The following is a 22,423-nucleotide window of genomic DNA, read 5'->3' on the forward strand; positions in this document are numbered from 1 at the left end:
ATTTAGCTACCCCCAACACCCAGTGTCAGGGCTCTGTCTGGGGCATACATCGAGACTGCTTGTTCTCAATTCCCCACCCGGGGTTTTGGGGGTGAGGCTGTGGGCTGCACTGATGGTGTCTATTCTGCACTCCCCACCCTGATCTCAGTGCTTGTGGCATTCACAACACATGCCCATTCTCAGCTTTCAGGGACTTAGCGATGTGTCTGTGGTATGAACCGAACAACCCCTCTTCTTTCGTCTCAGGGCTAGTCATCTGAGTCATGCCCATTCTCAGCTCCCATACAGTCTTAGTGATGGTTGCCGGTAATATGGGCCCAGACCCGGTCTCAGCTCCCCTCTGGCTCAGCACAAAGGGACTTAGGTATGGCACTACTCAGTGTTACCAGAACCTCACTCATTGGAAGAACAATGGGATCCCCTAAACCCGAGGTAGGTGCTTAGGCTCCCTCTTCAATGAATGGGGAGAGACATGCGCCTAAGAACGGGATCCACAAAAGCCAGCATGCGAGGCAGGGAGCCACCTAAGCTAGCCACTGGGAGAGGCTACCAAGGGGGCCGTTAAGTCCGGCCTTTCACAGAGTTTGAGCCCTATCGCTGCATGCAATCCACATGAGCTTGTCAAGTTCCTGCCCAAAGCCATACAAAACCAGTGGGGGGGGAAGGAGGCAGCAACCTGCTCTCTGCTCCTTATCCCACTGATTAGGGTCCTCAGCTGGGATGTGGGAGACCCTATGTCACTTCCCCCATCTGCTTGATGAGAAGAAGGTATTTAAAAAGGGGGTCTGGCATCTCTCAAGTGAGTGCCTTAATTGCGAAGCTAAAGGGTAGTCTGGTGTGGGCTGCTCTTATTGACAACGTTCCACTTCAATTAAACATTAATGGGCCACAGAAGCTGTAAGACTCAGCCTGTAGGCCACTGGTTTGGGGCTTCTCCCAGACTATTGGAGAGTCTGGTTCAATTCCCCTTCTGCTTGATGAAAAGAGGTTTGAGTAGTGATCTCCTACCTCCCCAGTGAATAGCCTAACTGCTGGAGTATAAATTATTCTGCTGTGTGGCTTCCTCAGTCTTTTCTCTTGAAGCTGGTCCACTTTATTAACTATGAATTGGGCCAAAACAAGGCTCAAGATTAATCTTTAATTCCTGGAATCTACAGGCCAATCCTGAAGGGTTGGCAACCATATCCTCTTGCTGTGGGGAAGGACTGTGCACAGCAAGCTTCTTTACTCTTGAAGCTGTTTCACTTTAATTAACTCTTACTTAGGCCAAAGCAGTGTTGCTCTGTAAGATGCCTTCTTAAAGCCCCATGATTAGTGTACTCTAGAATTGGAGATGCTGGTTCAATTCCCCCCTTGGATTGAGAAGAGATGTGAGCAGAAATTGCCTCTCCTCTTGACACTTGTCCACTTTAATTAACTATTAAATGCTCAAATCAAAACTCCCTACTATGAAGCCCTGAATAGCCTGGTTTGGGCCCCACCTAAGGTGTTGGAGAGCATGGTTCAAATCCTACTCCTGCTTTCTGAGAAGAGGGGGTTTCAGCTCTTGCCGCTTGAAGCTGGTCCACTTTAATTAACTAGGAATCAGGCCACTCTCTGAGCTAGGGTCACTCTATAGTCCAGTGGTTTTGCTGCTTGTCTCAGCAGTCGGAGGTGCTGGTTCAAATCCTTCCTTTAGCGGTTTCAAAAGGATCTGGAGAAGGCTGTCCTGCCTCCCAGGAGGGAAGTGGGAGGTTCCTGTTTAGGTCCCCTTTCGCTTGCAGGAGGCCCTTGTCTTTCTGAAAACAGAAGGGGGTTTGAACAGAGATCGCTCACTTCATAGGTGTGGTGGGGATGGGTCTGGGAGGAAGGAGGAGTGGTGGCTGGGAGGCAGGAGGTGGGAGGGTCCCTGGGAGGTGGGAAAGCCTTGGTCCAACCCCTTGCAGAGGAGGGGTTGGACCCAGGGTCTCCCACCACCCAGGTGGGTAGCCTAGCCACGGGGGACAAAAGAGTGATTTGTTTTTTAATGTAGCTCAAGGAATATTCAAATAAAACAGCTCCACAGGCAGCTGATGTGTGTTATAAATCCCTTACCCTCAGCAAGGATTGAACCAGGGTCTCTAACATCCCATGCAACAGCCCCAACCACTACACCACAGAAGGCAGCTCTTCTGGGAGCTGTCCTTTGGCCCAATTCATAGTTAATTAAAGTGGAAGAGCTTCAAGAGAAAAGGGTATTTCTCACAAGGCAGAGGGAGGAATTGAACCAGAATCTCCCACCCCCCAGTGGAGTACTCTAACCACTGTACCAGAGGGGCTTCTCAAACTAGGCTTGGCCCAGTTAATAGTTAATTAAAACAATTTCAAGAGGAAAAAGCTCATTCAACTCCCTGCCCCAGAGCAGGAGGAATTGACCCACAGCCTTCAACAGCCCAGGTTAGTACCCAACTCCCCCTATCATTGAGGGCTTCTTACACTTGACTTCTGCTTTGGCTGTTAATAGTTAATTAAACTGGAACAGCTTCAAGAGGCAAGACCAAGACAGCCCCACATTAGAATAACTCATAGCCCTGTAGTTAGGACACCCACTTGAGAGGTAGGCAATCACTGCTCAAATCCTTTCTCATCAAACAGAATCATAGGACTGGAAGTCTAAGTAACTTTTAACTTGTTCTTTTCCTATTTTAGCCTGTGATCCTACCTCATTTTCACTGGAATTCACTATGTTAGATGTCCAATCACCACCAACCTTCTTGGTGAAAACCAAAACAAAGAAGTCATTAAGCCCCTCTGCCATTTCCACATTCTGTTATTATTCCCCCCCATTGAGTAATGGTCCTACCCCATCCTTGGTCTTCCTCTTGCTTCTAATGCACTTGTAGAATATATTAGAAAGGGGATTGAACCAGACTGGCCCACAACCTAGCTGAGTACTGCAACCACTGCACTGTAGAATGATGCTCCTTGTGGCCCAATTAATATTTAATCATTTATTTAAAGTCAAACAGCTTTAATAGGAGATGAAGAACAACTCACATCAGGGTAAAAGGAATGCTTGATTCACCTTATAACCCCAAAATTGTACCTCAGACGCTATTCTAGGTCTTCACCTGGCATACCAGTTCTCAAGCCAAGCTGGCTCTGCATTGGCACTTTAGAGCACTTTGAAATTAACACAGGTCATTGCTGGCAGGGGAAGAAAGCTGTAGCTCAGGCGCCCTTTGATCATGATCCCGAACTGGCACCCCAAATGGTACCCAAGGCCTTCTCCTAGCATACAAATTTCCAAGCCAATCCGACTTGGTCTATGAACTTTAGAGCACGTTGAAAGCTTGTTTTAAAGAGAAATACTACTGGTAGCCTGTGTGGCTCTGGGCCTGTTGGCGTTCATTCCATGGCATGCTCCCAGCCCCACCACTTTGTAAAACCAACAGGAACATCTAACACTACTGGGATTATTGGGTTTTGGAGCTGGGTGTTGGTCACATCCAGGGAAGGCTAGTGATATGCCCACACTGGGTGAACATTGCTCATCTCCCCTCTCCCACCCCCCCCACCCCAAGCTTTGGGGAAAGAAAAATGATTTTTTCCCATCCCACAAACCAGAATGAATGAAATATCAGCTGTGGTGTATCAGTAACCTAACTGCAGGCTGTCATTTTTAAGCCTGCTCCCATTAGCTACAATGTGAGCAGTTTTGAAGGCAAGGAGCAGAAACTCTCAGACATGATCACATAGCAAAGATGATCTGATAGTCTAGGAGGTAGCCCCGTCTCTGCCTGTTGACAGCTTTATAAATTAGGACCATTTCTTTTAATTCATGGTATGGACAGACTTGACCCAACCAAAACCAAAGAGTTAATAAAGAACCAAGCCCTGGGTGAATCAAGAAGTCCTTGCTCAGTATGACTATCAACATCTGAACTACAGCTTTTTTGGAGTCAGCAGCCTAGGGCTCAGAGGTATCTTTATTTTACTGTGTGGTAAGAAGCAAGCAGCTCTGGCTAATGTGCACTGCAAGTTGTTTGCTAAGAACCACCAAACAAGTGAGAATTTGCCACCAACATAGACCTCTTTGAGCCAGCACCTGAAAGATGCAAATTATCAGTCACTCATGGGGAATCATGCAACAGTTCAGTATCTTCAAGTGTCCTCTGCCAACAACAGATGGGCATAGATAGCATGGGACATCTTGTTCCTAACATGATGGTCCTGCCCCTGCTCCAGCCACGTAGCTGTAAGGGTACCTGTGCAACAAGGAGATGCAAATACTGCAGGGAAAACTTCAGGTACTCCAATACATGGAACTGGGGTGGCAATGAGCATAGCAACAGAGTATCAATGTTGATAAATGCAAAGTAATGCACATTGGAAAACATAATCCCAACTATAAATATAAAATGAGGGGGTCTAAATTAGCTGCTATCACTCAAGAAAGATCTTGGAGTCATTGTGGATAGTTCTCTGAAAACATCCACTCAATGAGCAGCTGCAGTCAAAAAAGCAAACAATGTTAGGAATCATTAAGAAAGGGATAAATAGTAAAACAGAAAATATCATATTGCCTCTATAAATCCATGGTACGCCCACATCTACAATACTGCATGCAGATGTGGTCGCCCATCTCAAAGATATATTGGAATTGGAAAAGGTTCAGAAAAAGGCAACAAAAATTATTAGGGGGTATGGAACGGCTTCCATATGAGGAATAATTAATAACACTGGGACTTAACTAAAGGGGGATATGATTGAGGTCTATAAAATCATGCTGGTGTGAGAAAGTAAATAAGGAAGTGTTATTGACTCCTTCTCATAACACAAGAACTAGGGGTCACCCAATTAAAACAAAGGAAGTATTTTTTCACACAATGCAGTGTCAGGCTGTGGAACTCTTTGCCAGAGCATGTTGTGAAGGCCAAGACTATAAAAGGGTTAAAAAAAGAACTAGATATGTTCATGGATAGGTCCATCAAGGGCTATTAGCCAGGATGGGCAGGGATGGTGTCCCAAGCCTCTGTTTGCCAGAAGCTGAGAATGGGCAATAGGGAATGGATCACTTGATGATTCCCTATTCTGTTCATGGTCTCTGGAGCACCTAGCACTGGCCACTGTTGGATACTGGGCTAGATGGACCTTAGGTCTGACCCAGTAAGGCTGTTCTTATTGAACACACCAGAGACCGATTCTGAGGGGGAGTAGAAATGTTGCAACTATCTGCAAATTACTGTGACTATTTCTGTGAGTAAATATAGCTCAAAGGGTGTTGCATGAGACATTCAGTAGCTCATAATTATAGGCAGGGTCCCAAAAGAGCACATGCTTATACTTTGTTATTCACATGATCTATTCATACCAGACACTCTACAGCCCTTCTACTAAGACTCATTACTGTTATACATGTTTCAGAGTAGCAGCCGTGGTAGTCTATCAGCAGAAAGAACAGGAGTACTTATGGCACCTTAGATGCTTGAACTAGAGTTTTAGGCACCCTTTTAAAGTGGGACAGAAGGTACCAATAATCTCACACTTACTACAGCACTTTTAAGAGTAATAAATGTTGCTTAAACACCAAAAATTTATTCACTCCATCCTGGTAACATGTTGAGTAAAGAGAGTTTAGAGTTCTACCTTGGATCAGCTACTGACTTAGAATAGACCAAATTTCATTCTTTACTCTCCCTTCAATGTTGGTGGCAGTGTGATGGTGAGGTTAATAAGAAATGTAGAACTAGTTATACAGAACTATCACAGTGTTTGTCTTATGGAATAGCTGCATGATTGTCATCCTTATGCTTACGCATTCCTTCCTCTATGACCCACACTTTTCTCATGCTAGACAATTTTAGATAATCTCTGCATTAGTAGGGATTAGGTCTTCACTTGTTTCTGAAATACATTTTAGGGGTACTCAAGAATGATGCACTTAAGTTCCCACTAGTTGGGGGGGGGGAGGGAAATCAGTAATTTACCTAGTTGTAAAGTAGGGGAGGCTTAGAGTATTGGTGTTTGTAAAACCTTAAGCCATTTGAAAGGAAGGCACAATAGAAGTGAAAAAATATGCATGTTTTAGGAAAAAACTATGGCTTTTAAACTGTATATTAATTAGTAGGGTAAGAGTTTAGACCTCTTCCCCTCCCCCCTCGGCTCAGATAGAATAAGCAGCACACTTCCTCCTGGTATGTGCACTCCAACATCTAAGTAAATCTAGAGCTTGAGATTATGTCTCTTGAAGTTAACTGTTAATTGGCCAAGGAACTCTAACATGCTCTTGTGACACTTGAATGAAAAATGGCAATTTAAGATACACAATAATGCAGTTGATTTGACATTTTGGAAGCCAGCCATTCAAGTACTTGGGCAGGAAGCTGAAAGCAAGAACACTAGCAAGCTTACTACTCAAAAGCAAAAAAGTGGAAACAAGGAACAAAAGAAAGATGGTTAAGCCATTCCAGTAGGTGTTTTGTTTCACTTGGTGAATGACAATCATTTAGAATTAGAGTAGTGTAGACATTAAACAGTCTTGCTAGCTTTTAAAAGAGTGATAAGCCTAATTAAGTTTCACATAGAAGCCTAACACCATATATTTTCTGTAAGAAGTTTAAATTGCCCAATAGACACAATTAACACATTGTGTATACAGAACAAGCTTTTGTTTAAGAAAGTAAGAGCACAGTCTTGGATATTTCAGGAGGCAGTCAAATCAGAAATGGAGAAGGTAGTTTTACAACACTTGTGTTAACATCTAATGTGCTGCTATTTCAAGAGAAAAAGGCAGGTAAGAAAAATTGTAATCTCATCTCATCTCTTTATATTGTTTGTGTTTCAAAAATGCATAGAACTGTCCTATTTCTCTACACTCTATAGTGATAACTAATTGAACCTTTGAGTATTTCCTTAAGACAAAACACTTCAAGCTATTAACAATTAACTCATAGCTGAGGATATTCAGCAGCTACAGGAATTAAAGTATCGTTGTTATATCTAATACAGCATCCGCTGACAGAGTTTAGAGAAATTGGTGAAAGGAAGCAAAAATAAAAAATGAGAAACGTTCAGGCTTTACATGAGCAAAACTATTTCATTTCAGATACAGGTCTTATACTGCAAAGAAAATAAACCATCTCTACCAAAGGGGGGAAGAGAAACAAACTTAACCCTCTTGCCTTTTAGGGAGTGAAAAAGATATAGGCTTTCAGAGTGCCTTTTTTTTTTTTTTTTTTTTTTTTAATAAATTAATGGAGATATTCCATCTCCTAGAACTGGAAGGGACCTTGAAAGGTCAAGGTCATCAAGTCCAGCCCCCTGCCTTCACTAGCAGGACCAAGTACTGATTTTGCCCCAGATCCCTAAGTGGCCCCCTCAAGGATTGAATTTACAACCCTGGGTTTAGCAGGCTAATGCTCAAACCACTGAGCTATCTTTCTCCCCCCACCCCGCCCACAGCTTACAAGGCAGGCACATTCAATCATTGCTAGCACAAGTCTTCTCTCTTCACACAGAACTGGTTTCAAAGTTGGAGTTGAAAACATTTAGTAAAATAGTCATTAGACACAGACCACTTAAAAACCCAACACAATTTAACCCATGTTAAGATACCTTGTTCCCACTTCCCCAAGAGAGGCAGGCAAGAAGCATTTGCTCTTAGTGAGAGCTGCTTGTTTTAGGTACCCAAATCAAAACTAGTTCTCTGAAGAGGGCATCTTCCTATTTCATGGGTCAGCTAGCTTTGAGACAGGGATACTCACTTACTAAAATAAATTATTCACACCCCAGGTCAAATACAGCTCTGGAAAAACTTGCTGGAGTTGATGTGAGCCAGAACAAACAGAACTGCTAACTAGATTCAGGTTATAGAATCTTTGTTGATCAACAGTAAGATTATCAGATTCTAGGACCAGTCAAGACTACGGTGCTGGAAGAAAGTGTATTGCATATTGGAAGAGCTGAGTTAACAAGTAACTCCAGCTACCCTTTGCCCCACAAAAAATGATGTTGTTTTCATGGAGACTTGGTTCAGGCTGACACTTTCTGAAGAGTACAAGCCTCTTCAAAGGGCCCAAATATAAGCAGTTTTTTAGATCAGTGGAATTTTGCAGTTGAAAACTCCAGAGAACTGCATTGTCAAGATGTTCAACTAAGCCGATTACATAGGAATATATTACCATAAGTTTAAGTTCTGCAGAGACATGAATTTTAAGAACATCCTGTAAATAAAGTAAATTCTGTACATTGCCTACTTCCTACTAGAGCAATGGCCACAGTTCACAAACTACCAATCTGGGCAATTTTATTGCCAAATGAGTAAAGAGACGATGAATGTGCTTTTAGGAAGCTTCTTAACCCTAGAGGTGGTCCCTCCACATCAAGAGGTAGATATTCACAGGACTGTGTTGCAGAACTTATGCCACCATGCTCTCTTCTGTAGACACAGAACTTCAGTCCTCTCTAGCACCTTTCAAGAGCAGCAAATTTTAAAAGGAGAGTTTAACTGCTTTCTATGATTTAGAAACAGTTAGGGCTTACCTACAGGACCCTATAGTAATCAGACTACAGGTGGTGTAAACTGCAGCATGCATTAGCATACTGTGCTGTAACTCTCCCTTATGGACCTGATCTAGAGGTACAAACTAAAAAGGCTCCTACTTTGCATTAATGGGTTCCTGTTTAAGGAGGACTTTTAGTTCACATCAGCAGCATCCACACAGGAGAGTTACAGTGTAGCACAGTAGCCTATGCTTCAATTTACAACCCTGTAATTCTAACTGCTGGGCTATGCAGACGCAGCCTTTGATCAAACGGTCATGAGAATGTAGAGTTGTATATATGACTAAATGTGACAAAGATGAGTGCGTACTTTAAGGATTTACAGGTTGTACATTACGTGTCTGGGATTGTGTCTCTACAATTTTTCTTCAGGGCTTGTCTGGTTTCTATGTCATTCCATGTGCTGGGTGTAATCCACTTAGGATGACCAGATGTCCCAATGTTATAGGGACAGTCCCAATTTTTGGGTCTCTCTTATATAGGCTCCTATTACCCCCCATCCTGATTTTTCACACTTGCTGTCTGGTCATCCTAAATCCACTCCTTCCTTCTCTTCTGCCTGTAGCCCAGACAGGCTTCACTGCTCTGTTTATAAATTGCTGTTATTTGTCCCACTTCTTGTTGATCTCATCTGCATTCCTCTCCCCTTCATAAAGGTCTGCAAGTGCTTGAAATCTGTTCTTGAAATACAGAAAGCCTTCGTTCTGCAGTTAAAGGGACTTCATCTTGTCAATGTCATAACATCGATGTCCCTTGTTTGGTGGACCCACACTTCAGTTTTAGCTTGATGAAGGTGGTCACAAGGTGATGGTCACTGCCAACATCTCCACCTCTTCTCACTTTCACATCTATCAGTGAGTGTCGCCATTTGCCATTGATCATAATATGGTCAATCTGGTTCTTATCTCTGCCATTTGGAGAACACCATGTCAGCTTGTGAATTTCACAATGTCGAAATAGGGTTCTGCCCCTGACTAGGTCATTTATAATACAGAAATCAACAAGCCTGTCTCCATTTTCATTCATGGTGCCACACCCTTGCCTTCCGATTGCTCTGTCATTTGTGTTGTCCTTACCAAGCCTGGCATTCAGGTCTCCTAGGACGATAGTTAGGTCACGGCATGGTACTCTTAACTCCGCCTGTAGTGCAAGGTAGAATTTGTCCTTTACTTCTTCATAACTGTCATTTGTCAGAGCATATCACTGGATCAGGGTGATAGGTTTCCCTTTCAGTCTGGCTCTCATAAGTCTGCTGATGAATTTCCATTCAAGCAGGGAATGCTCCACTCCCTTCTTCAAAAAGGATGGCAACACCCTCATGGTGTTGTCCATCATCCCAAGCAGAAAACAGCAAAGTTTCTCCCAAGGCTGCTGTTAATCTTCCTGATCCCATCCATCTGCTCTCGCTGACACCCAGGATGTGTAAGCTGTAGTGTCTCATATCTGCTGTGACCTGAGCTAGCTTCCCTGTTTCGAACATTGTCCGTACATTCCAAAAAACAAGTTTGGTTTTTATCTTGGTGTTGAGCACTTCAGTCTTCATGCCAGTGGCTTCCTTTTGGCTTTCACCACTGGCAGGACAAATACCACGAGCAGTATAGCAAGGCACACTGGGAGGTCAAACGCCTTGTGAGAGTGGACAAACGGCATTATGTTGATAATCTGACAACACAAGCAGAGGATGCAGCTGCTCGTGGTGAACAAGGAACCATCTACAAAGTGACGCGGCTCATCAGTGGTAAACGGCAGACACCAAACACACTCAGGAACAGACAAGGACACCTACTAAGAACTGAAAAAGAACAAGAAATGTGCTGGACAGAGCATTTCAAAGAATTGCTGAACAGGGAGACACCTAAAAAGGAAGCAAACATCCAGGAGGCAGAAGAAGATCTTGATATCAACACAGACACCCCAATTAAGGAAGAGATCATTCAAGCCATCAAATCATTAAAAAATGGGAAAGCTCTGGCAAGGATAACTTGAATGCAGAATTGTTCAAGGTAAATCCTAAATTAGCAGCATCTATAGAATCATAGAAGATTAGGGTTGGAAGAGACCTTAGGATGTCATCTAGTCCAACCCCCTGCTCAAAGCAGGACCAATCCCAACTAAATCATCCCAGCCAGGGCTTTGTCAAGACAGGCCTTAAAAACCTCCAAGGATGGAGATTCCACCACCTCCCTAGGTAACCCATTCCAGTGCTTCACCACCCTCCTAGTGAAAGAGGGTTTCCTAATATCCAACCTAGACCACTGCAACTTGAGCACTGCTCCTTGTTCTGTCATCTGCCACCACTGAGAACAGCCAAGCTCCATCCTCTTTGGAACCCCCTTTCGGGTAGTTGAAGACTGCTATCAAATCCCCCCTCACTCTTCTCTTCTGTAGACTAAACAGCCCCAGTTCCCTCAGCTTTGCCTCATAAGTCATGTGCCCCAACCCCCTGATCATTTTTGTTGCCCTCTGCTGGACTCTCTCCAATTTGTCCTCATCCTTTCTTTCTGTAGTGGGGGGCCCGAAACTGGACAATACTCCAGATGTGGCCTCAGTGCCGAAGAGAGGGGAATAATCACTTCCCGCGATCTGCTGGCAATGCTCCTACTAATGCAGCCCAATATGCGGTTAGCCTTCTTGGTAACAAGGGCACACTGCTGACTCATATCCAGCTTCTCATCCACTGTAATCCCCAGGTCCTTTTCTGGGAAACTGCTGCTTAGCCAGCCTGTAGGTCCCCAGGTCCCCAGCCTGTAGCGGTGCATGGGATTCGTCCATCCTAAGTGCAGGACTCCTGCTCTTGTCCTTGTTGAACCTCAGATTTCTTTTGGCCCAGTCCTCCAATTTGTCTAGGTCACTCTGGACCCTATCCCTACCCTCCAGTGTATCTATCTCTCCCCCCAGCTTAGTGTTATCCGTAAACTTGCTGAGGGTGCAATCATCCAGATCACTAATAAAGATATTGAACAAAACCGGCCCCAGGACCAACCCCTGGGGCACTCCGCTTGATACTGGCTACCAACTAAACATTGAGCCATTGATCACTACCCATTGATCCCAACAATCTAGCCAGCTTTCTATCCACCTTATAGTCCATTCACCCAGCCCATACTTTAACTTGCTATCTATCCTGGCCCCTCTACTTACATCAGTCTGGGAAAGGGAAAAAGTGCTAGATGAGTGGACCAATGGTGTTATAGCGAAGATACCAAAGAAAGGAATTCTCAGTAATTGTAATTACTGGCGTGGTATCACACTTTTATCTGTGCCAAGCAAAGTATTGTGTAAGATCATAGTCCAGCATATATCAGAGGCAGTTGATAGTGTTCTCAGAAAAGAGCAAGCTGGTTTTCAGAAAGGGTGTAGATACACAGACCAGATCTTCACTCTACAAAACATAATAGAACAGTGCTTAGAATGGCAATGGCAACTCTACATAAATTTCATAGATTGAGAAGGCTTTTGATAGCATTCACAGGACCAGCCTATGGCGCATTCTGTGTAATCAATATCAAAAGCTTCTATTCAACTTTACATGCAGTGTTGATCACAGTGAGCTCATTTTTGAAGTCAAAACAGGAGTATGTTGGGGGTGTGTCATGTCTGCAATCCTCTTCAACATTGCCACTGACTGGGTATTGCGGCGTACAACAGAAGACATGCCAACAGGCATTAAATGGACACTTCTCATCCCTTGAAGACCTGGACTTTGCAGATGATGTCGCTCTGCTATCACATACCCAATACCATATACAAGAAAAAACTCGACTCAACGCATTCAGACAGCAAATTGGACTGAAAATCAACTGCAATAAGACAGATATCCTGACCTTTAATATTTCCTCACCATCACGGATAGAAGATTATGTTCTCACCATTGTAGAAAAACACACTCAGGCAGCACCATCAGCCAGGACGGCAGAACAAAATCAATAAAGCCAGGAACACCTTCAGGAGCTTAAATACAGTCTGGAAATCATCAAAACACCAAAACCAAACACAAGATTTATCAGAGCTGCGTACTTTCAACACTACTTTATAGCGCAAAATGCTGGGGAATGAGAAAGTATGACACGTCTAAACTGTCTTCATTCCATATAACTTGCCTCAGAAAAATCCTCTATCTTTTGGCCTAGAACAATCTCAAACCAAGATCTATTGACACAGTGCAGGCCAAGAGGATCTGAGCACCATCATTGCCAGGAGACGTTGGAGATGGATTGGTCACGTGCTTCGGAAGGAAACTGATTCCATCACCAGAGTAGCAATAAGATGGACGCCTGAAGGCAAGCGAAAACAAGGCTGCCCGAAAACAACATGGTGAAGAGCTGTGGAAGCCAAGCTGAAAAACCTGGGGAACCACTGATAGACTTGCCAGAAACAGGAGTGGAGGAGCACTGTCACTGCCCTAAACGCCAGAGATGTAATAGGAACATCACGATGACGACAATGACATTATGCTTCAGGCAATCTCTATATCAGTACCAGGTGTTCAACTTACTGAAAGCCATGCATAAGTACAGATTCAGTTCTGTGCTGAACTAGACGAACATTATTTGGCAGAGAAGATGGTACCATATCACATTAGAACCTAGTTTGTCAAGCAGTTTAGCGCAATTAAGAGGCCTAGGGCAGGTCTACACTTTAAATGCTGCATCAGTGCAGCTGCACCATTGTAGTGTTTAAGTGAAAGCTCTCCCATTGGCATAGTTAATACACCTCACCAAGAAGCAGTAGCTATGTCACTAGGAGAAGCTCTCCTGCTGACACAGTGCCGTCTACACAAGGGGCTAAGTCGGTATAACTAGTTATACGGATACAGATCTGTAGCATAGACACTAGGGCAGAACATGATTCAACTACACCCAAGTTTTAAATGCTGTCTAAACAATTAAGTTGACAAACCCCAGAAAAGACAGGATCTAACCCAGTGAAGTATTCATTGCAATACACTCCATGAATCCATGAGGTTTGCTAGCACACTGTTGTGATGGCCATAGGCCCAAGTTGTTTTGAGTCAGGCCAACAACCATAGACTGACTAGAAGCATCCCAATGCCAGTTTGCAAAGGGCTCCATGGTACATAACAGTAAGACTCAGATGGCCTGACCAGGTTAAACACCTCACACATATGTAATTTATTTAAAATGTGTCATGTAATTATAATTGGAAAACTAGTAACTCACCGATCTTCATTATTGCACGGTGCATGTACTGTTATCTATAAAAATTTTTGTAGGTTGTGCTGGAAAGGTGTAACTAAAATGTGTTTAAACCAAGCCTGTCAAGAGAAGTCAATTTGGGGGGGGGGGGGGGGTCGGGGGGTCATCTGGAAAAAACTAAGGGGCCAACATCCCAAGCCAGGTGTGACCAAGGACAGTGGGCTATTCATTTGTACTGAAGATTGCAGGAAGATTAATTGCATTGTAAAAAAAAAAAAAAAAACCACCACACACACACACACCACACCACACCACAAACACACACAAAGGTGGGGGAAAGCCATCATGGCATCTACACCAGAGAGCATGGTACCTACACTGAGCAAGGAAAGGAACTTTACCTGGGAATACATTTCAGATGAATAAATTTCAAAGGTTTGATGACTAAAGAGATGGGAGAGAACTTATTTTATTATCTAAGGAAGGAAGGAAATTAAAGTCTTTGAGCTCAGTGTGTTGAGCCCTGGGTAAATAATGGGCTGGCTAGCCATGCTGGAAGAATGACTATGGTGAGGAAAAAGGAACAAACTCATTTGTTAAGTAAGTTTTAGTCTTAGAAGTGTATTTTTACTTTTGTTTATAACCACTTTTATCCTTTTTCCTTATACTTGGTATCACTTAAAAGTGTACATCCTTTTGTTAAGGAACTTGTTTTAACTTTTACCATAAGCCAGCTCAGTTGTTTGATGGAAGTAGGTGGTTTATCAGCCCACTAAGTTAATAAACTGCTGTGCGCTCTCTCTTTAAAGCAGCAAACTTGATAATGTTCTGTGGGTGCCACAGTCAGAAGGACTCAGCACAGCAGAGAAAGATGTTTTGGGGGAGAACTCAGGATTGGGAGGGTGTTAGTATCAACCCTGCAAGGAACAACCAGTCTGGTGGAAGCCAGGGTGAGGTTACTGTGCTGCGAGCATGCGGATGTCAGAGTTCTGAACCAAAAATGCACAACACAGAAGCACCCAGGATTACAGGGCAGGTTGTGACAAAACTCCTTACTGGTCTGGGTTGAACTGTTGTGACCATCACAACTTCTCCAACTTTTGGATGCAGTGGCCATATTCAGTTTATGCATTCATTTAGCTGGCAATTTTGATCATCAAGGGTTATTATAGGCACTAAAATCAAGCAAGCAATTTTGTTGCTAGAGGGTACAATAGAAAAAAAAACTGAAGACAAGTATTAAGAGACTCTCCTATAAATCTGATTTCTGTAGATTAAATAGTTTTCTGACAGCAAAGCATAGGTTACAGATGTCAATATTATTACAGATATTTAAGTTCTTGCTGCTGAGTAGCCATTTGTGTTCTATCTGTTCCAGACCAATTAGACTTCACTCTGTGCATGGAGTGTTGTAAACCCTCTTTAGAGCTGCCAACACTCGAAAACACTTATCCCTTGAAGTGTACACATATTGTGCTAGCTCTCATTAAGCCAGCCCGAGTATACCAGCATAGCCACAGTACCATGGGTAGCAGCAGCGGAGGCACGGCTTAGCCATGGGAGTATATACTCCGTTCAGGCAGGTTTGTACTTGACCCAGCTAAGCCATGCCTCTGCTGCCACTACCTGTGCTACTGCAGCTACTCTGGTATTTACACCCATGCTAGCTTAATAAGAACTAGCACAAATAGCTGTATGCAAGCAAGGAGGAGGGAGGGGGGAAAAACACACCTACCCTGTAGTATAGACATAGCCCAAAAGTCATAATGGTAGCAAGGAATGCACAGATCTGGCAACACCAACTGAAAATTCTGTTAACACCTGCTGGAAGACTGGTTCACAGCTAAATATGCTTTGGCATAAGTGGATAATAAATATTGTTTCCTTATGTAAACCTCATCTCCATTTAAAATATGTTTAAGGAAGACGACATGATTAGTCTTTTATTTGTTCACATTAATAGTTTTTAGTCTCAAATGGGACTTAATATAGATTTGGCCAATACTTTACCACAGAGTCGTCCTGTTTTGTCAACATTCTCTTTCTACTGTGGTATTGCCTCTTCCCCATCCCAAATACATTGGGCTGACTTCTCAATCTTTAGATTAAAAAAACAAAAAACAAAACCTGCAACTAAATTTCCAAGTCATTTGTTACAACATGGCAAATGTATGAATCCTCTGCAATGCATTTCTTAGATGGCTTCAAGAGACCTGGTTTATTTTGCAAGTTAGGTAACATGCTGTTGTGCTCCTGCCTCTTATAAAATCCTATTTAACCTTACAAGGATAAAAAAACCTTAAAAGACTATGAAAGTCATCACTTTGGTACCTTATTATGGTAACAATGTCAAAATCCAAGATGTTTTGTTTTGCATGTTCCTCCACCAGGTTGCACCATCTTGCGACCTCTCTGTATCAGCCTTGCCTGCTCTCTCTACTGTAGAGAGAACTTTAAATTTTAGAGTCTCTAATTACAATTCTGCTTTGGATACTTATTGTAGGTGGAAATAGGAGATGTTGAGAAGCCGGCGTTAAAACAGCACATGGACAAATCCAGTAACTGACTAGTAAAATAGGAGCTATGCAGACAGCCACATCACGCTTTTGTTCAAAGTAATAAGGCCTCGGAACATCAACTGGAGAAATATAGAGAAACAGGTTAGGTCATGAGTAGTATATAAATTTGTGACTCCCCAGTGAATGGGTAACTTTATGACAAAGGACCTGTCGAGAACTTGATAACCTACAGACTCCAATATTTCGCTGAAAAATGATCCAACATAGTAACAGCTTTTGAAATCTGAGACTAGGGCAAGATCCTGATTTTGTTTTTGAATAACTGGTTCCTAGTTTTGAGAATAGCTCATTCAACATGAGGCTCAGGGAAAGGCAAGCTTCTTTTCCACCTTTATGTGCTTTACCAGCACGATTTAAACAATGGGCCTTGCTTTGGGGGGGGGGGGGGGGGGGAAGTGTCTTTTCAGAGCAAATTAGATGCAACTGATTTCCCCAAGCAAGACTCTTAAATCAAAGTTAATCCAAACTAATCCTGTATTCGTCATCTATCCAAGACTCCTGAATAAAAACAATGAATTCTAGGTACAAGAATTAAGACTGGGCACATAGAGAGATAATGGAAGTCTTCAGATGGGAACGCCTGCCAAAAAGTTATGATTCCAAAAAAAGGACGGGGATTTGGGGGTAAGTGGACGACAACCAAAGATTAATAAGCAGGCTAGGTGATGTGTTTGAATGTCACTGGAGCACCTCACTTTGAGAGTGATTTTACAAATTAGCCAGCACCATCTAGTATGGCCAACGTTTGTTTTACAATAGGAATTTTAAGTAGTTTCCAGTTTGTTTTAATTGCCAAGTTTTTCCTACAACTAACGTTACTAGAGCATATGGAAGTCAGTTATGTTCGCAGGCATTATCACAGTCTTGTAAATTTTACTTTCCTATTACAAGTAAAATACTGATGTTTACGGATACGAAGACAGGCTAACAAGCGGCCAGAATAGCAAGTTCTCATGACACTATTACCATGTTACATTTTAGATCAGGACTGAAGCAGATTCTCCTTGGAAAACTAGAGTTTGAAGTTATTGTATGAACAGTCACACTAAGTTACATGGAATTTATCAGAGCTGGAAAATATCTACACAACACAAGTGATTAGAAAACTACTGCTTGCAAGTAGAGGGCCTAAACCAGGGGTGAGCAAACTTTTTGGCCCTCGGGCCAAATCTGGGTATGGAAGTTGTATGGCGGGCCATGAATGCTCACAAAATTGGGGTTAGTGCAGGAGGGGGTGAAGGCTCTGTCTGGGGCCAGAGATGAGGAGTTCAGGGTGTGGGAGGGGACTCAGGGCTCCGGCTGGTGGTGCAGACTCTGGGGTGGGGCTGGGGGGGGGGATGAGGGGTTTGGGGTGCAGGAGGGTGCTCCAGGCTGGGATCGAGCAGTTCGGAGGGTGGGAGGGGGGGAAAAAAAATCAGGGCTAGGGTTGGGGCACAGGAGGGGCTCAGGGGCGCAGGCTCCGGTGGCACTTATCTCAAGCAGCTCCCAGAAGCAGCAGCACATCCCCCCCTCCAGCTCCTACGTGGAGGCGCGGCCAGGCAGCTCTGTGCCCTGACTGATCCACAGGTGCTGCCCCTGCAGCTTCCATTGGCCGCAGTTCCCGGCCAATGGGAGCTGCAGGGGTGGCGCTTGGGGTGGAGGCAGCGTGCGGAGCCCCGTGGCTGCCCCTAACCGTAGGAGCCAGAGGGGAGACATGCTGCTGCTTCTTGGAGCTGCAGCATGCACGCACAGCCCCTGACTCTGCTCCCCAGCAGGAGCTCAAGGGCCAGATTAAATTGGCTGGCGGGCCAGATGTGGCCCGCGGGCTGTAGTTTGCCCACCCTGGCCTAAACAATCCATCTCTGGAGTTTTTAAAGAGTTTCCATCCCTTATGGATATGTGACTTTGCTACTGTTCTTATTTTTCACAAGCAGCTGCTTAAAGCTGACAAGACTGGTTGATTTTAGTGCCACTATATGTTGCCCAGGGGAGGCTTCTGAAGTCTCATTTTTAGTTGCTGCTGCTTGTGAAAACCAGGAACAATTGGAAAGGCAGGCACTGGACTTATTAACAGGGAGAAGGATCCACTAAATGGAAGGTTGGGGAAGGAATAGCTTAGTACAGTGTTTCTCAAACTGGGGTCCCTGAGGGAACTTCTCAGGGGCCACAGGCCCTGCTGATCAACTCAAGTCTTCCTCCTCCCTCCCAGAGGCTACTGAAGCCAAACCAGGAGATTTTAGGAACTAAAAGTCCAGTGGTGTAGTGAGGCTAAGGCAGGCTCCCTGCCTTCCCTGGCCACATGCCACTTGTGGAAGCTGCCAGCACATCCCTGTTCTGCACAGAGACCCCCTAGCCTTCCCTTCTCTCTGGCAGTGCCCCTAAGATGTGCCGGTTGCTTTTGGGAGCCTCTGAGGTAAGCGCCATCAGGCTGGAGCCAAAACCCCTCCCCCCACCCCACCCCCCAGTCCCAGCCCAGAGCCTGCACCCAAACTCCCTCCCAGTGCCCACACCCCAACCCTCTGTCCCAGACTGATGAAAGTGAGTGAGGGTGGGGGAGAGCAAGCAAGGGGCAGGGCCAGGGCCTTGGGGGAAGGGATGGAATGGGGCAGGGCCTGAGGCTGAGCCAGGGGCTTGGAGGTCCCCAAAAAGTTTTAAATCAAAATGGGGGTCCTCAGGTTGCTAAAAAGTTTGAGAACCGCTGGTTTAGTACAGAGACCTCTGTACTAGTCAGTAGGCTCTGGAATGGGGATTAAGGTTTTAGAAACGTCCTAAATCAGACATGAATGCAAAAGATGGAGCTCCCCCAAGTACAGTCCAGGGACAACAAATACCGTCATCTTCCCCAGTAGGTGGGGAGAAGAGGCTTCAAGAGACACATGTCCATGGATTATCACTCTGCTCACCTCTTGTCCATCAGTATAAATCCAGAGACTACATTAAAATTGTTGAATCGTCATATGTTTAAGAGCATCTACATTACCTGAGTGTGAAAATTTGAAATAGTCGTCGTTTCTATGTCCTTCTTGCCCAGAATTTCCATTTTCACTGGAGTGTTAGGGAAATTAAAAGCAAAATAATCCAGGAAGTCTGGCAAATAGGCAGCTGCACCATGTACTATGGCTAAAGCATAGTAGGCTGCATTTTTCTCATTTTCACTGAATGACAAAGCAAGAAATTCTTCTGCAAATCTCTCCATCTCCACTGGAGACAAAAATGAGAGTTCATCCATGTAGGCATGAAGGACCAAAGCACCACCATTAGACTGATGTTCTTCATGAATAAAGTTACTAAATTTAGTGCCAGTTTTCAAGAAACTGCTGCGAACAGAGTGCTCTTGATGAGTCATAAATGGTGTCTGAACTCCCTGGGGTACCCGATATTCCTGCATTCCCAAATTCAATCGACACAGCTGCTCATCCTTCAGATACCTGAAGGATTCCTTGGTCACTTCCGAGTTATCACTCTGTACTTGAGTCAGAATCTCTTTGTTGATGCGAGTAAGTCCGGCACAAACTGTTTGTACTTCTTTGTTGTACATTTTAAGGCGTTTCCCTCTCATATCCTCCCGGTGTTTCTTTTTCTTCTTTTTCTTTATCTTCTTCATAATAAGACTGTCGACTCGCTGGGTTTTGCCATTTTCATCTGGAGTTTCTGGCAACAAACAAAAACGGGAAGATTAGAGTTCTACAGTTATAGCAGATTTATCCAAAAAGGAATTAAGAAAAATGCTACACTTCCTAAAGCCATCTTCTTCTGAAAACTATTAGCAGGTTTCACATTGGTTGAATTTTACATTAGCATATTTGCTTTTGGATTGGCATATATGTAACCAAGCCACATTTGATTACATAAAACACTAAAAAAAAGCAACATCTAGTTACTATACAAAAATCTTGAATTAAGAAAATCTGGCAGAATCAGAAACTGGAACATTTATTTAAAGAATCCAAGACAAAAGAGGAACTGTAGGTATCTAAGAAATTTTGATTAAACTAATAAAAAATTAATTTTTTAAACTAGCTATTTATTTAAAAAAAAAAATCAGAGGCTTCTTAAGTGCCTCTTACAATTAACACAATAAATCATTGCAATCCATAAAAGACTAACGGCTCCACAAAATATAAACCAAATAAGTGAAAGAAGCTAGTGTGGGTAAGAGTTAAACATTTAGGTCCCACTCTTGCAGGTTGTGTGCAAGCAGGCATACTATGCAGAGCAACTTGCAGATTTGGGGCCAGGACTGAAGTATGATGAGGGGGGGGGGGGGGAGGAGAACAACCACCACTCTAATGTGGTAAAAAGGAATTAGTATAGGAGTTTGCAGTAATATTTAAAAAGACAAATGTTTAGAGCAAAATTAGTCCGTTTAGTAATTTTTTCCTTTATTCAAAGTTAAGTCTTCAAAGCCAAAAAAAGCTTGTGGAAACATCTGGCAGGAAGGTGGAGAAACTGCAAATGAGCCCAAGTTACACAAGGACAATAATCTCATGCTTTTTTTTTTTTTTTTTTTAAAGAAGCTTTATATACACTTCAGTAAAACTACTTTAAATATGAGAAGTGCACATTTGAAATGCAATAACCTGAGTCCAAAACGCAACAAACCTTTCTCTGAACGCAGCACCAACCTAGTTGGGTATTTCATAATATTTTGCCAGCAAGTATTATGTTTTGATGTCAATATTCCCATTGTATGGATAAATTCCACGTTGTGTGTAGGGGCTGGAGGGGAGCAGAAGATAGGAATTGAAGTACCCCTGCTACCCCACGGTCCTTGGCCTCACTGCTGAATGCCAGTTAGTTCAAAACAGGGTGGTAACTGATATAGGACTGAAACCGAGACCCAAATTTATTTCATATAGGGGTCAAAGCCAATTAGACAGGAATTTTTTTTAAATCCCTACTAAACTTGCTAGATTCAGACTGGTGAAAGGCTGTGCAGCTCACTGGCAATGCCCTAAAGCATCCAGGATGCCAATAAATATCTGATCCAAAGTCAATGGAAGGACTCCAATTAAGGGCATGATCCAGAGCTGCTGAGATTAAGTGCTAACCTAGGAGTGGCTCCTACAGATGCCTATATTTAATATATCATTTTCATGTTGGTTGTGAAGTCAACACCACATAAGTAGGGAATGCAGGAATTAATGCTACTTGTGCAGCTTCAATTCACCCTTCACTTGTGCATAAACAATATATAGTCTTTAGTTACATGATCACATACTGTTTCCCACATGGGTTATCAGGATCTAGCCACAGGATCTTCACACATGCTCCTCACACTTGAGCTAAAAGAGTAACTGGTACTAGAGGGAGTGTGCCTGGTATACCCCAAGAAGGCTGTGATAGGTAGACAGTAGCAACCTGGGGCTCAGGATGTGGGGAACTGCAGAAGCAGCCACCTCCATCCCTTTTCTGCCCAATGCTCCCTATCCCTCTTCAGACCCCATCACATTCTCTACCTAATCTCAGCCCCATCCCTGACCACCCATCCACCCCCCATTTTCTCCTCCAGGTCAGGTGCCACAGCTGCCTATTGTGGCTAGCAGGAGAAATTGCAGTTGTTGCCCCCAGCCACACTGGATGCCTGAGAATCTCAGAGATAAGGCTGTAAAAATGCATGGGTGTCACAAGAGGCATGATACTTGGCAAGATCTTTGAATTCTTAGGTTTTCAGATTCAGTTTTGAGGATGACATGTCAGATTACACAAAACAGTCAGAAGCTTCCAGATGTGTTTACTGTAATAAACAGGCAAATATAAGAAGTTTGGAAGCTAGACCAGGGCAGAGACTGATTATTAAGGCTACTATTTTGTCATGGAGGTCACATAATCCATTACTTCCAAAGACTGCCATGACTTCAGCCCCAGAGGCTGGGAGCTGCAGGTTCCCCCCACCCCCCACAGCAAGCTGTGAAGTACCCTGCCACTTGAGGCAGCAGGCCCCCAAACTCCCAGCTTCCCAGGGAGGGGGGAGGGGGACCCTGGAGCTCTGAGCCCGCACAGGTGGTGGGGGCCCCCAGAGCTCCCAGCCACCCTGCAACTGTTCAGTCCCTTCCCATTTTATCATGGATATTTTTAGTAAAAGTCAGGGACAGGTCATGGGCTTCTGTGAATTTTTCTCTATTGCCCGTGACCTGTCTGTGACTTTTACTAAAAATGTCTATGACAAAATTTTAGTCTTACTTA

General features: G+C 43.7%; 1 protein-coding gene across 1 annotated transcript in view; it reads right to left on the reverse strand.

Annotated features, from left to right (window-relative positions):
* Positions 1-22,423, reverse strand: part of RSBN1 (round spermatid basic protein 1) — a 39,586-nt gene that overhangs the window by 8,358 nt on the left and 8,805 nt on the right. The window contains exon 2 of the mRNA XM_065402823.1: positions 19,218-19,888. Coding sequence (XP_065258895.1) covers positions 19,218-19,888 — 671 coding nt within the window. The remainder of the gene's footprint in view (positions 1-19,217; positions 19,889-22,423) is intronic.

Source organism: Emys orbicularis, chromosome 4 (genome assembly GCF_028017835.1).
Source record: "Emys orbicularis isolate rEmyOrb1 chromosome 4, rEmyOrb1.hap1, whole genome shotgun sequence".
Lineage (NCBI taxonomy): Eukaryota > Metazoa > Chordata > Testudines > Emydidae > Emys > Emys orbicularis.